Source organism: Lactuca saligna, chromosome 2 (assembly GCF_052625555.1).
Source record: "Lactuca saligna cultivar CGN05327 chromosome 2, ASM5262555v1, whole genome shotgun sequence".
NCBI classification, from domain to species: Eukaryota; Viridiplantae; Streptophyta; class Magnoliopsida; order Asterales; family Asteraceae; genus Lactuca; species Lactuca saligna.
The window spans coordinates 2,627,341-2,643,960 of NC_136418.1; the positions used below are offsets into that span (position 1 = coordinate 2,627,341).

At 34.7% G+C, this 16,620-nt stretch overlaps 1 protein-coding gene across 2 annotated transcripts; it reads right to left on the reverse strand.

Annotated features, from left to right (window-relative positions):
• Positions 1–4,136: 4,136 nt before the first annotated feature.
• LOC145030584 (protein S-acyltransferase 21-like) lies at positions 4,137–9,992 on the reverse strand. 2 transcript variants are annotated; one of them, XM_078978955.1, is made up of 10 exons: positions 9,481–9,992; positions 8,586–8,699; positions 8,363–8,468; positions 7,482–7,681; positions 7,185–7,253; positions 6,894–6,965; positions 6,615–6,743; positions 6,292–6,372; positions 5,870–6,076; positions 4,137–5,123 (listed from the first exon to the last, which is right to left on the reverse strand). In XM_078978955.1, exons 1-10 carry the CDS (start codon positions 9,523–9,525, stop codon positions 4,242–4,244), a joined length of 1,905 nt encoding a protein of 634 aa, XP_078835081.1. In that variant the 5' UTR covers positions 9,526–9,992; the 3' UTR covers positions 4,137–4,241. The 2 variants fall into 2 exon arrangements, with proteins under 2 accessions (XP_078835081.1, XP_078835080.1); XM_078978954.1 differs by having other exon boundaries at positions 8,348–8,468; positions 9,481–9,990.
• Between the last annotated feature and the right edge of the window lie 6,628 nt (positions 9,993–16,620).

The following is a 16,620-nucleotide window of genomic DNA, read 5'->3' on the forward strand; positions in this document are numbered from 1 at the left end:
AACTCGTCGAGTTCGTCTTTATCCAAAGAACACTCTATGCTGAGACTCGCCGAGTTGTATGAACAACTCGCCGAGTCTGTTCCTGAGGCAAGACGATTGCCTTGAACTCGCCGAGTCATGGCATTGACTCGCCGAGTTACTACATGAATGAGTCTAGCTTCCAACCCACTAAGTCACACCCTATGACTCACTACCCCAACCCGCAACACGAAAAAGGGGGAAAACTCGGGGACTCGCGACTCGACTCGCCGAGTCTGCCACATGCAAATACTATACACGTGATTCTGCTTGAATCCAGCTCATACCATACATAGATCTGGGTTTCTAGGGCCTGGTTAACACGTAAAGTTTCCAACTTTACGTGTAAATAAACACCAATCAAGGTTTTAGGGCTCAAAATGCACTAAAAGAGTAGATCTAGGGCTTTCATGCAATATGGCTCCATAAAGGCAGTAAATCCAAGCTCCTGGAGCTCAATCATGCCTAGATCTAGAGGCTAAACAACTTATTACGGACCCTAATACACAAACAAGCTTGGGGAAAGGCTCAAGAAGGATTTTCATGGACCTACAAGGGAAAATAAGCATGAAAATAGAGGGAAACTGAGTTATACCTCAAGGAAATCACTGAGATAACACAAATATGCCTGGCCTCCTTCTTCTCTTCTTGATCTCCTCTCCTTCCCTCTCCAAAACTTCAAGAAAACACACCAAAATGCTTCAATCTCACAAGGAACAAGGCTTGAACGAAGTATAGAGCTCTGAGGATGAAGGGAGCGATCTTGGGGGCAGATAAGAGGGTTTAAATAGGGTGCAAGCCCTTGAAATTTAGGGTTTCATCAGACAACGGGGACTCGCCGAGTCTAGAATGTTGACTCGCCGAGTCGCCAACTTAAATGTGCTCCCAAACCCGTCTCTACTCGGCGAGTCGGGCCTACAACTCTCTGAATCTAAGACCAAAATGCAAAATACTTAGATAAGTTTTTACGTACCAGGAACCAGGTGCTACATTTCTAGTCAACAATTTGAAAGCAATTTTGTTTATCATATAAAAACAACAATTATTTTAAAATTTTGACAATTATTTTGTGGTTGGATGAGTACAAGCACTACCATATCATAAAAAACATTTCCAATGATCCAAAACAGTTTGTGGTAGTGTTCCCAATCCAAACCAGGCCAAGAAACTCAAAATCCTGCACACAGAGGATGAACTGGACTCGACGAGTTGCTCTGTTACTGAATGGAATCGTCGAGTCTGTTCATGGACTCGGAGAGTTCACCAATCAGAGGCCAAAAGTTCGACTTTTTCAGCTTTGAAAAACTAGTAAGCATCAAATATAATAGAAAACAATCATAGACTCTGATACCACTGTTGGGTTTTGAGCACTATAACACTCCTATGGTGCACATGCAACCCTAAATGCTTTGGATCTATGTTCTCTCTAATTATACATGAATTTTGTTTTTCCAAAGCATTCACCCTAGCTAGCATACAATTGAAGCTATATAAGAAAAACTTAGTTTGGATACTTACCTCTTGAGTAGGGTAGAGTTCTTGACCTTTGAAAGCTTGAGCACCCCAAGTGTGATGCCTCTAATTGTTCACAAACATCAACATGCAAGATGAGGTTTTAAGAGAATAAGTTACTTATCTCAATAGATGTGGCAACTGATTTTCGTCCATGAGGGGTTCTATTTATAGTGTTACACATGCTAGGGTTACACTTTGTAAACCCTAATAACCCATGACTTTCCACATTCTCATGCTCCATGGATTTAACCTCCATGGACTATCTCATTGGATTAGCCCGCCTAAATAATCATGGATCATTGGCCCACACTACAAGAATCATTGATTTACATAATCAATCCCCATATATTTAATTAGCCTCTTTTGACCACAAAATTAATTCTTGATCAATACTAATTAGATATTAGTATATTATACTTGTAAACACCAAATCCAACATGAAATAGCCTCATGAAAATTTCCAAAAAACATGCAAAATGCATGAGTTTAAGCCTATATGCAATGCACTTTTATGAAATAAAGCTATAGAATGGGTTCATGAAATACACCTAACAATAGAATATATATTACAATATATCACGTTGATACAAATATGTCTGTGATTTTAAAAATCCAAAAAACAAATGTCATATGGTCTTCTTTTTCACTTGGATTTTCATAATGGTTACCGATGTAGATAACGACTAATTAGTTTTTTAAAAAGTCAATAAGTTAAAAAAAAAAAAAAAAAAAAAAAAAAAAAAAAAAAAAAAAAAAAAAAAGTGTTTGGTAATATGAAAACATATATAAGTTAAGAAAAACACTTTTTAACTAAAAACAACTTATTAACTTACTAACTTTTCCCACCATAAAAGTTAACTCAAACACTTTTTTACAAAAAAAAAATCATTTTCTCACCACCATAAGTCAATAAGTCATTTTGAAGTTCAAATCAAATCCCAAACACTTTCTTAATCTTAAAATAGGTAAAATTTGATGTTAAAAATTATTATGTATTGAAAAAAATACATATATTTTGGCCTATTGACACAAAAGCCACCATTGATATGTTGTTTATAATTTAGCCATCGAAACATGTTATTATTTACGGTAACTTGAAAATTAAACTCAGTTACAAGTACTAGTCTGTTTCAATGGTTTAACTACAAAAAATGTTAATAGAACCAAAATATAAGGAATTTTATACATATTGCCCTTTTACTTAACTTAAAACTCTCATAAATTATTTATCTTTAATAACATATTTAATAATTTTCATTGTTTGCTAATAAGTACAATAATTCTATAATGTTCTAAGATTTAAAATGTCTTATAGAACAAATACTCTATCATGGTAATTAGATGTTGGAAATCGAGATAAAACTTATTTTGCAAACAAACAAAGTTCAACTTTTGAGACCATATTTTCAAGTAATTTATCAAAAATATTTTATATTACAACTTTAAAATGGAAAAAATTAGAAAAATCGATACAGATACAATTACAGATGGATAAAAACACTAAAATTATTCAAGGCTTTTTAATCTCTAAATCATTTATCATTTATGATTATTAAATTTTATTAATTAAATTACTTGATCACTACAACCGTTCAAAATAACACTAAACCTAGAATTATATCATATTTTATTATGTACAACCAAAGGTGATTTAGTAATATTGTTTAAATAATTAAGATTTTATATATAAACTAAGTGTAAAAGTTAATATGTTAATGTTAATAACAAAACTATTTTAAACAACATATATTTTTCAATATTTTTATAATACATTTTTAATTTGTGCAATACACTATCATTCATCTAGTTGTAAATATTAGACAAATACTTGGGTGTAAGCTTCAAACCCTTATATAAAAGAAAATAGATCTCCCACATCTATTTAGTTAAAAAAAATTATAATTGCATGAATATAATGCATAATTGAACGGTACGTCCAGTAGGAACAAAATATTAATATGCATGAAGAACAAGCGAAGCTTGCAAGTCATTATCAAGTCGTATTAGATAAGGATCGGGATCCTATCAAAAAAAATCTTGCAAAAAATAACTTCTGATTGCTAGCGTTTATTGGTTTGCTTTATATCATATCATGGTTTCCTACGAATTTTACATTTGTATTTTCACAGTTCTTGTAGTCATTTGGTTAAAGTCTAGAAAAAGATATTTTCATGGTGATATGTCATCTCAAAAAATGGTCAATTAACCGTTACAATTTTAAATCATAATATGATTAGGATATCCATAATGTATAGAGTTCAGTGGATTGACACATCATCATTCTACAATCCATACAACCATATAATATTTTTCTTTACAATGCATTAAACTCCACAAAGTTCAATAGAATGTTACAAAATGCAATTTATAATAAATATTTAATAATTAAAACTTTTCTTTTTCCCATTGAAGAGTTCAATGGCCATTGAACTCCAAATCCATTAAATGCCAAGATGGCATCTCACAATGGTTGAGTTTCATCCATTGAATGATACATGGACTTGCCACCTCATTCAACTATTCCATTAAACTCACCATTATGAATGCTCTTAGTTTAAACGCATATTAAACACCCCTTAAATTCAAGCACATACCGCACAGAATTTGGAAAATAAGTCAAACTTTGATAATAAAAAAGTCAAAAGTCCAACAATCCAAGAAACAACTCTACAAAATAACTTAAACAAATCTCATGGTGTTTTACAAAGTTAGATGTCTCTATGTAATCTCTGCTGAGAAGTATCACTCGGAACAAACACCGGAAGTTGCCCGCCCCGCTGTGATCTCCCCTGCTGATAATAACTCGACGTATTACCAGCAATAGTAGCGGTGCTGGTGGTCTCTCTCTGTAGACCAACACCACCACCGCCACTAGGGCCCACAAGCGGCCCACCAAAGAAAATTGATTGACCCGTATAAGTCAACTCCGTCCCCGAACCCTGCACCAAACCACCACCACCACCTACCGCCCTTGTCGTGGCGGCCGACACAAACCTCCCTGCTTCCTGATCCCAATACACTGACGACGACGACCTCGTACCGTCATTCACCACCGCGTTTCTTCTAGAAACTGGTGCAAGTGCCGGTGCGGATGCCTGCACAGGTATTCGTACCGGAATCGGTGCGGATGCCTGAACAGGCATCCGCACCGGCCCTGGCTCGTTGGACCAGGGAGACTGGTTCCCAGAGGACTGATACATAGGGTTGAAATGGTCACGGTTAGGTGTTGGGCTGCTTAAATTGCTGATCTCGGTGTCATCACGGCTAGCTCGGCTAGGTGGATATGAGCTTTTGGAGGCATGAAATTGGTTATGGGTGCTGGTTGGGCTGCTTTTTATGCTGACATTGCTTGATGATAAATGGTCAGGATCGAATTGAGTGTTTTTTGTAGTGCCAAGTGGACGGAGGACAGAAGAGGAAGCTCGAGCTTTGGCACCGGCTTTCATGGCTTCTGTTGAATCGAGTTTTGCGAGTTTCCATGCACTGATTCTGACTGGGCGTTGTGGTGGTTTTTTGCCCTTGTTGTCGACCGCGTCTGGATCGACTGTTGATGGTAGCCGCCCGGGTTCGAGATGAGGGATGACTTCGTCCTGGTGACAAAATTATAGGGTTATTATCGTAATTTCACAAGTTTTATTATGACACATTCTAACATGATAATTTTGTCTAGATACTTGCATCTATAAATCAATCAAAAATTATACATCTGTTAAACTTATGGAATCACATGACTTGCTAATTGAATAAAGTATGGCAAAAGCAGAAATCTTTGACTTTTTTGGTGAAAGTCAAACTTCGGGTTATTGGCTTGGGATGAAATTGGTAATGTAATTTACCATTCAACCAACTGTTTATATTTTGCCAAGTATCAAATTAAAAGTAACTATTTACCTAATGTGATGACCATAGTTTACTGGTATTATTGATTTTTGTAATATGATTCCCTATTTTGTTTTTGCTCAAGGGTATGTTAGACATTTGACTAACTTTCAAACATACTTTATATCAAACTACGTGTTTGGAAAGGAGTGTAAATTTCCTCAAAGTAAAGGTAACACAATGCTATCTTTCAGTGGTGTTATTATGTTATTATTATGGTATACAATGTTCCCTTATTCCATTATTGCCCCAAGGGTATTTTAGACATTTGACTATCCTTTAAACATTTCATTAAGCTATATCTCCCGGACAAAGTGTAAATTTTCTTTTAAGTAGGGAGCAACGAGTATATTTTGTGGATATTACTGATTTTGGCCTAGAAAACACCCTTATTTTGTGATTGCTGAAGGGTATTTTAGACATTTGATTTTAGAGGTCTAGAACCAGGCATGGGTACCTGGTGATCCATAAAGATTCTTGGAGGGGTGCACCAAGCACCTTTATATTGCAAACCCAAACCAAGAGAGCTTCGGCCACTCATAGCAGTGACAGCGGAGCTCGTGGGGGAAGACTGCAAGCTTTGTTGATCCATTCCGTCTATCGAGGGCCCCGCAGGTTCACTTTGTGTCCTCATGGCAACAACATATTCATATGTTGTTATACCCTGCAATCAAGTAACCACAAAAAAAAAATGGTTTTTTCAAATAATCAAAAAACCATAATGTCAGACTGCCAGTGTGAGCAACGGATACCCACAACAGGCAAGTAATTGGGACCGGTCCTGGTTCCAAATTGGAACCAGGACCGGTCTTGGTCCCATTGGGGTATATTATTATTATTAATAATAATTATTATTAAAAAAAAAAAAACAAAACGAACCTTGCGAATTAGGATAATGTGGAAAAAGAAGAGTTCTCCTAGCGGAATGGTGGCTAGAAAAGCGACAACCGTACATATAGCCTGCATGAAGAAAAAACAATTATGCACTTATGGTTATGATTTTTCTCATTGTGTAATTATTATTATTATTATTTTTATTTTACCAATTTGGTGTGATGGCAATAAAGTACAATACAAATTGATCTAATTTCACATACCCAGGTTAAAATTTCCCTAAGCAAATTGTATGGTGGTTAAAAATAATATGCAAATGAGTTACATAAACATTTAAAAAATATGAGGTGTAAAGAGAGGAAACATACCACAACAGTTGCAAATGGGGCCCGACTAAATCCATCCCCAAGTCTATTAGCAATTTGATCTTCTGTAGACCCTTTATTAACAAAACACCGAACAAGAACCGCGATTCCAACTCCACAATCAAAAGTAAGCTGAAATTAAAAATAAAAACCAAGATTTAAACTAGAAAGCTTAATGTAAAAAGACATGAATGCCCTCCTCATCCTCATCATTGAAAATAGCCCTAGAAAGCTTGTTCAGTATCGCATGAATCAAAAGTTACAATTTATTGTATCGCTTACCCAGACAAGGCCCATAGCCATTAAGCAGATGAATGTAAAGTAATTTTTCCTCCCTACGCAATTGTTCAACCACTGCATATAATAAATGTATGGAAGAAAATTAAGTTATGAATTAGTTAAGCGAATCATGAGAACTTACATATATATATATATATATATATATATATATATATATATATATATATATATATATATATATATATATATATATATATATTAGTATAAAACTATTAATAAAACGAGGTTTCATTTTCTTGAGTAAAAGCAATTTAGGAGGTTGTAAACACTTACACGACAATGATGATCAAATCCATCAACACATTTATCGCAACTTCTGCAGTGTTTGCTAAACTTACGCACCTATAAAAAACCAAAAACAAGATTTAGAATAGTTTGTTCATTTGATATGTTAGATTACTTTTTTTATATCATTGCATGGAATGGAACTTTTTCAATTAATATGGTCAAAAAAGTATTTATGTGTTTCACCCTAAAATAAACGTAGCTTGTGACCCGAAAAGTTAGATATTGGAATGAGAAAAATACATTACTCTAAAAGGACAAGAGAAAGTCAAACAAAGTCAATACCTCTGCATTACATAGAGTGCAAAATAAAGCCTCTTCTTCTCCCCCTTGTTGCATCTCTTCATCATTACGACAATCTTCTTTCACAATGCAACCACAAAGAACCCCCAAAACTTTTGAACAACAACTCGGACTATTGTTATCATATATTCCTTCATTTTGAAACCCTGATTTGCTAGCTTCTCCAACAGAAGACGCATGTCCTGAAATCAAAATATATTGTCTGAATAAATGATGTTTATAGAATATTCACACATAGGGAAATGGAAAGGATAAAATAAATGTAATTAGTCATGACTTATAGGGAAAAAATCTCATTTCCATGACTTTCTCTATTCTTTCTACATTAACTGTTGTATGGACAAACTGCTGAATGAATGAATAAGGCACGTCTGGAGTGAATGAACTGACAGAATCGGAATAAATGACCATTTTACCCTTCTATTCACCAAATCCTATTCCTACACTTTTAACAAAAACAGGGATACAAGGGCTAAAGGAAACGTCTGAATGCTTAAAAAGACATCCTCCTCACTTATAACCTATTTAGACATGTTTAAGGTATTCAGTCAAAACTGTTTTCATCAAGTGAATAATGTATGAAGTCTATTAAGTCAAAAAAAAAAAAAAAAAAAAAAAAAAAAAAAAAAATGCCCCAAGTCATGTTTAAGTCAAACATGTTTGTATTAAGCATTAAAGTGATTAATGTACTAAGTCCATTTAAAGATACAACACCTTAGTGAATTGGAGTTGAACTAATTGATAATAAATATAAAGCATGATAATCAAATACACTACTCTATTTATAGAACTAACTAAGATTCACAAAATACCAAAACTAGCCTCCAAAACTAACAAAAATCACTAACCATGAGCTTCTGTACCATTTTGTGATCTATTTGGTGACACCCTTCCAGGTTCAATTAGAATCCCCGGGTCAGCAGGGTCAATAGCTGTGCATCTTACATAAAGCACAAATACACTCAGAGCCTAAAACATAATTCCATATAAAAAAAAAAAACAAACCATTAGCAAAAAAAAAAAAAAATCGGTGTATAATATGTATATAATTTGATTATAAGTTATAGCACAAAAAGAAACATTTACCAAGAAGGAATAAACACCAATGGCCACATGTTCATAAATATCCTTTCCAAGAAAAGGAGAGAAAAACGCGTAGAATGCTACTGACAATAAGAAGTACACCGTGATTGCCACAACCTGTATTATAGAAAAAGGGGTCAAATGCAAGAAATAGCAATGTACTTTTGTTGATTTGTTTATTATAGCATCCTATTATTTTTCTATTACAGCATTGTACTTTGAAAAATCTATCCAATTATAGCAATACCATTCAAATACAAAGCAAGTTTTACTGCTATAAATGGGCACATTTTTCAAAGTATAATGTCTTAATATGAAAAAAAAAATATCAAAGTATAAAAAAAAACTTGTGAATACAATGGTATACAGACTATAGTAGAGAGAAATGAAAGCAGGATACTATAACTTTGTAGGGCACCTCTTGTCTTTTTTTTTCATAAATAATTAATATATTGAAACACTCCATGATGACATGGGTGAATTTTAACCAGTTTCTATTTCAGCTAAACTTTTTAATTTTTACCCGTTTTCCCAGTTAAATATAACACAAAAACGATCCATTTTCACATAAATTGATAAAATTTACCCTTTTAGACTCGAAAGAACCACAAATGCAATAATTCTGAATCAATACTTAGATTTAACTTTACAGATTGAAACCAAATCTTTGTATCTTTTTTTTCCATTTTTTTCTCTAATTTTTACGGTTCAACACTGTACCAATGATGATTTTGATTATCTAATCAGATTTTGAGAAGCATTTAAGAAGTTTTGCTACATAAATATAAAATTACCTTACTATCCCCAATTACGACTTCTTATCAAACAACATTCCATAAGAACACACACACCTACAAACTAATCAAGGTAGCAAATTTCGCAAAAAAAAATTGTGTACCTGAAAAGTATGAGCAGGAAGTTCCCATCCATGGCGCCTAGCCATGATCAAAAATCAAAGTCAAAGCCCAAATCTCTCGAATCAAAGAACATTCAAAGTCAAACGAACCATAACAACTCCAAATTCAAACAAACCCCACAAATAACTAACACACAGAAACCACCAATGTATGGTCTTCAGTCCTTGACTCTCTAAACGAGGAACATATGAGTCGAGTAGAAGAGATTTGATCTTGACCCAGATGTTAAAACCGCAAAACAACCCGACCCGTAGCTTGATTTCTCAAATTCTAGGGCTTTATTTGTAGGAATTGATTTATCGATCAATGAGACGTGAGGGAAAGAGATTGAATGTGAGGGTGTTGGTATGCTAAAACTACAATTTCAATCCTAAAGTTGCACAATTTCTTGGGGGTTGAACGTTTGTGAACTGGTGTGCGTAAAAGTACGAGTATTTTGTAGGCCTGCATCAAATTTTGAAGTGGTAATATATAGTCAAAGTTCACACACAGTCAGAGGCCTTGCCGGCTGTAGCCTATCAACTAAAGTATACATCTTTTTAAACTTTTTCTCTTTAGAATGAATATAAAAATAACGAAATGATGTATAAGTTTTATGATTTTGATTCGTTTACATGTAAATAAATTAAGTTGTGCTTTATTTTTGAAAATTCAAAAAATAATATTAAATGATTCAACTAAAGTATGTAGGTTAAAATCATTCAAATGTATTTGTAATGTATGGAAAATATTTAAACTGTTTTATTTAAAGTTTTAGATTATTAGGCTTTAAATTATATTTATATATTACTTTTTTATAAATATATAAAAAAAAAAAAAAAAGGTTGAATTTTGCTTTTCAACGTGTTTAATATGCTATAATATATATAAGTATATAACTTTATTAAAAATATTTAATACACAACATGAAAATCAACTTTTTTTTTAAATAACTAGTACTATTTTAAGCTAATCAAATATTAGGTTTATAAGGTCACCAATAAAATCTTCTAATGACTCATAATCTAATCATAAACTACGCATTTGTCGAAAATTTAAACCCTAAACTCTTTGGAAGACACATTTTCGAAAGTGCTAGGATATAAGTCCTTTGGTGCTAATATTTTTGTGTATGAATTAAATCAATTAACTTTCATTCTACGTACGAAAAAATGAAAACCCTCTATTTATTTCTTTTTCTAAAAAAAAGTAGTCAATGTGACTTTTATTATTATATTGTGATGTGATGTGGCCCATTTTTAGATCTTGTTTCTTATTAATCTACACTTCGTAGAAATGTGATTACTTTTGAAGCATTTCATCATCATTATCTTTGGTTTCTACTAACTCGAGGGCCAATTACAAGCACATACTGTGTGTCGCCAATCTACATCAAACCTCGAAAGCTCAATCAATGTCTTATTGTAGAGGATCATACAAAGAAATCTACAAGATACAGATAGATTGTTCGACTTGAAGTGCTCTCAACCCCTATTGTTCTTAAGGATCGTATAAAGAAACCTACAGATTCTTTTCTAAATCAAGACCCATTTTCCATGAAGATGAACAAGTCCAAAAATGCGATCACACATTTGAAACAATCCCAACCCCCATTGATCGATTTCATTTTGTTTTTACTCGATTTTATTATCTTCACTTTTTTTCCTTTTACTCGATGAAATATACAATTCGATTTTCATGATCGAACATTTAACTTTTCTAGCATCTACTTCTAGGCATGTATATACATGTTTTAAGATCTTATTGTAGTTTATTTTTGCAATTTGTAACGACCTAAAAATAAAGAATATAGATTTGGGCTTCTAGGGAGAGAATTGGTTTCAAGATCTATGAACAACATAGGCTATTCCAGTTACCATTCTATGTGTTCTAATCATGACAATTTTGAATGCTATTGACTTTACTACCCCAAAACGAGAAGTGTTTTTTTTTATTTCAAAGTATAGTTGATTCAAGATGCATGTCGAGATGAGTTGAGTAAACCTTGTTCTAATTCCTTTTGTCGTAGTTGCTTGTGTGAGAGAAGGAGAAGAGGAAGTATGACGAAAAGGATATGAAATTGGTTGCTTGTAGTGATTTTGATTGCTTATTTGGTTGGGATTACCAGCTGACTTGCCTATCCAAAGAATAAGATAAAAGAAGAGTTTCTGCCTACATCTATTAAGTTCTACAGTAGAGAATGTTGTAATAATAAAGGGGTTATGAGATGCTTTTTTAAGTGTTGCAAAAGAAATGGCCTACTAATAGAGATGGCATCCTAGTTCTGTTACGGTAAGAGTTGTTCCTGGAATAAGTTGAGATGATGGAATATAAGCTCTTCCAAATCAACTTTTGTCTACCCCACTCAGTCAAAGATCGTCAGGAGTCTTTATTTTATTTTATTTTTTTTAATAGGAAAAATGAATAAAAGAAGGTAAGTCAGCTAAGATGACTAGGAGCTTAGCTTGCTGGCAAGAAAGGGTGGGGTGTTCATTACACTCTTTAGCCTTTAACAAGAGCTAAGCTGCTATGAATGGCTTGTTGGCTTGTTAGAAGAGTGGAAAGAAGTAATTCTTGTTGGAGAAGGAAGAGTGGGACGGCTAAGCATGTGATCACATTTAAATAAATCCCTAAACTCCCGTTGTTCGATTTCACTTTTGTTTTTACTTGATTTTGTTCATCTTCACTTTTGTTCATCTTACTCAGTGAAATATACACTTCGGTTTTCATGATCTAACATTTAACTTCTAATTCATATATGTCACACCCCCAAACCAAAACGGCGGAATCGTTCGAGGGCAGATGACTTCATGTAGTATCATAACAGTTGAGTAAATAGTAAAGAAATCAAACACAACCATCATAAATATAATTTAAAAAGTTACATCGTTGATTGTATTACATGTTTCAAAAGAAATTACATTATTATGATATAATAAGTTTGAAATTTACGCCTTAGTGTCTCTTCCCAAAAGTTGTTGTTTACCTATACTACTGAATCCCTGAGAAATACAAGTAGTTTTGAAAGAGTGTCAACAATTAAATTGGTGAGTTCATAAAGGTTTTTGTATAAGAAATGTATGACTTTTTGTATAAAGTAACTAAGTTTTTTCCTAGAAAATCCAATATTTTCAATAAATGAATAGTAGTTTTAAAAGTTCCAAAAACCTTAAATGCATAAGTATTTTCCATACCTAAAATAGTGTAAGTAGATTTATATATGTATATATAACTACTAAGGCGTTTAATAGTCCCGTAAATCAAATTTTTAATACTTCATGTGAGTTTTATAACTATACTATTGACCCAGATTGACTGTAACAACATTTTTCAGGCGTTGGAATGATATGACGATTGTCACCCTAGATCTGCCGGTCCAACTATAGCTAACAGTTTATGTGCGAGATTGTCAATCTCGTATAGATCTATACACAAGTATCACGCTCTCCCTACAAGAGATTATGGTTTATAACACAAGACTTAAAATGCGTACGTGAAAGTAGGTGAAGTCAAATGTCTCACAAAGTTTGTATCAAATAGGTTTACGTATGAAAAGTCCTTTTTTCTTGTAAATGCAAGTATTTCCTTTCTATATTGTTCATAGAGTGTAAAATATCATGAATATTGTTAGAACAAAGTTCTATTAAGATCGATTAGTTCTAAGTACGCAAACAAGAATGAACGTAAAGTGAAAGAGAATATGGCTTGAATATGTCGTATGATTAAAGCTTCAACACCTCAGAAGAGCTCAATTAAGAACTTCGACTGTAGAGGTGTTTGGGGTTACAAGCTCAATCGTAAAATAATAAGACGTGTAAAATATAATGCATACATGCATGCATATATATAGTCTAACCCTAAAGAGATAATCACGGATGGACAGACCTAACCCGGATATATACAAAAGTCCTAAGACGCAACATAATAAGCCCAACAATCTCCGCCTTTGCGTCTTCTGAGCCGAAACATCAACTATTAGGAACCGAGGGCTTTTTCACCGTCTTGAACACTCTCGGTATGATAGTTAACATATGGTACCGAAAGGTGATGTACCACCGAAGCATATCAGTAAAATTCTTCTTATCAGCATCCGAGTTCTGCATGCACCGATGTATTAGATTGATGATGAGCTCTAAGCAGTCAGTAGAAAACAAATGTTTATCTACCAAAGCGAACAAGAACCTGTGAGCTTCACCCTTTGTAAATATGACCGTCAAATGAGTTGAGTCAATCTGCCCGATCTTCATCTTATTCACATCACCGGGCTTTTGGGTCGGCTTGACTGTCGGCTTTTTATTCATAACCCTTGTAATCTCCTGATCCATTGTAGCAATTTCGTGTATATAAGATCCCAACATTCTTTTCAGATGTTCTATAATTGGTTCATACTCCTTGGAATGATCGAGCAGAATGTTGACAAGCAAAATCCAATCGTGTGGATTAAGATTGGGAAGATCAGCAAGCGATATCAATGAGACAGAGTTTGCAGTCCCTCGTTTACTTTGAAATGGACATTAACAAACTTTCCAGCTGGAGTCGGCTTCAAAACTTTGACAGTTGTAATCTTTTGAGCACTCCATGTACGGTACTGAGGTTGACCATATTTCAAATACCAATCAATAAGCTCTCGGCCAACCTTTGGACTTGGAAACGGAACCTCAACAGTTGAATCGAAACAACGAAAAGTAAATGTCTTTCGTGTAATCAGCATGTCAAACTGTGAGTCCTTGGAATTGTCACAGTCAAATGAAGCAATCGGCTCTAACCAGTAAAAGCTTGGTGACTTAATAGCCTGACTGATCAACACATCCCTAGTCCATTCAGGAAAAAGAGCTTTCTTACATTGTAAGATGTCTTCTGTTTCTTTGTTTCTTCGCTCAGTTTCCTCAGCCTCTTTAGATATCTTCAAGTTTTCATCTAACTCTTTATCTATTTTCTTTCTTTGCAGAGCCTCGACTATAGTCTCATCAGTATCACTATCGCTATCAAGAGCAATCTGTTTCATTTTTTCTTTCGGGCCAGAAACTGAAGCTACATTAACCTTCAGTTCTTTTGTGATATCGGCCTTCTGCGATTCCTCTCCCCCTTGTTTTGGAGTGACGAAAGGCTCTGAAACACCTTTCATTTCGTGTAGAATTGCAAGGGCGGGAAGCAGTTTCGTTGTAAGATGATTGCGAATAGTAAGAGTTAGAATTGGATCATGAGCACCAAGGATGTTGGTCAACATGTCCTTCACATCATTGGCACAGCTTCGAAAGATAGCTCTTTCGGCTTTTAACAAAGAAATCTCCTTCTCGGCTGTGTAAGCTGGACTTGCTGGACGGCAATGGTAGAGGCTTATTTGGCAATTTCTTCTTTCAGTGCACTCTCCTTGGCTATCTCAGCATGCATAGAGTCCAAATTGGAAGAAACCAAACTTATGAGAGTTGCATTATCGGCTTTCAGAGAAGAAAGAACATCTTCAAATTTCGTGTGTTCTTCCTTTAAATTTTGAGAAAGAGAATCAACCAAATCACGAACTTTAGCTGCATTTGTATCCGCATGCCCTTTCAAAGAATCAAGAAAGATCTGAGTTGTGCGAACAACTTCAGCAATATCAGTAGTAGCTTTCTTGCAAAGAGAAGTTGATTCTTTAACAGCGTCAGTGGATTTATCCATGGCTTTTGTATATTGCTCTATGGCGGTTTCCACAAAGGCTTTTAGAACGACCTCGCCATAAGCTTTTGTATCAGCAAGCAACTTGTCCAGCTTCTCATGAATATTGTCCAAGTGTTGTCGGTTGATTGGAGTTTTAGTATCCACATCTGATTTCAAACGATAGGGACTAAAGTATGTGGAATCATACTCATCATTGTCACCGCCGAGTGTAGCACCGGAATCAGTTGATTTGGTTGGTGAGGGAGGTAGAGTAAGGACTGGAGTTTCAGATACAGTAGGTGCCCCCGTATGAGATACGTTGACCCTTGTTGTTTCATCAGGGATGGTAGAAGTAATGGTGACTGGAGTAATGATTGGAGTAGTTAAAGGTGTGGTGGAAATAGAAACCGAAGATACGGGTGGAGGTGGTAGAGAGGTTTTGGTTATGGAAGTTGAAACAACCAAAACGGGTACTTTTGGTGTCAGTGTTGTTGGAATCGTGTCTAAGGCTACAACTATATTAGGCAAGTACTTGACCCGGTTGTGCATGGTCCTTTTGGGTTGCCTTCACCATAGCAACTTGATAGGATGATTTATTAAGTGAGAGTAAATATTATAAAGAATAATATATGGTTATTTGATTAATATAAGTCATAAAATTAATTGGAATTAATTTGGTGACTTAAAGAGATTAATTGAATAAAAGGGTATAAACTATCAATTGTTTGATAGTTAAGCTTTAGACTGTAAATCCTTATAGATATACAAGGAACGAATTCTAGAAGCTAAAGGATAGCTAAATTCGTCCAAGGCTTATCTATGGAAAGGATTTGGATAGCCTTAAGAGAAGATTATCCAACAGAGATTAATCTGTAACCCTTAAAGGAGTCTACAAGTATAAATAGACCCTATGGCTGATGGAATTCGATACTTCACCTAAAGTAGAGAACCTCTGATCGAATTCCATCCCCTCTCCTCTCTCCCAAATCATCCTCCTTGCTTTGGTGTTTGTAAGCCATTAGAGGAGTGACATTTGTGACTCTAGAAGCTCCAAGACAACAAGGTCAACAAGGAACTCAAAGGTATGGTTCTAGATTTGTTTCAATGTTGTTATTTAGCCTAAATAGTTATTTGAAGTCTTGGATTAATAGCATGTTTAATTAGAAAGCCTAGATCCGAGCATTAGGGTTTTGCATGCGCACATAGGAAAGTTCTTATGGCTAAAACCCATCAAGTGTGGGAGTTGGCTGTTTTGGTGGTGTTTGTTTTGGTGAAGGGGGTGGAGTAGGAATTTTAACTTCGTCTGGTTTAGGAGGGGATTGTTTTGGTGATGGAGGTGGAGTTGGAATCTTGTCTTCAGGAATTGGAGAAGGAGAGCAAGGTGGAGTATTACCTCTTGGAGACTCATGTGGAGAGTCGGCTTCTTGATCATCCTCGTTGTTAGATGTTGAAGGAGATGGACCCTTAGGTTTTCGGGCCATGCGCTTGATCTTATTTGGCTTTGA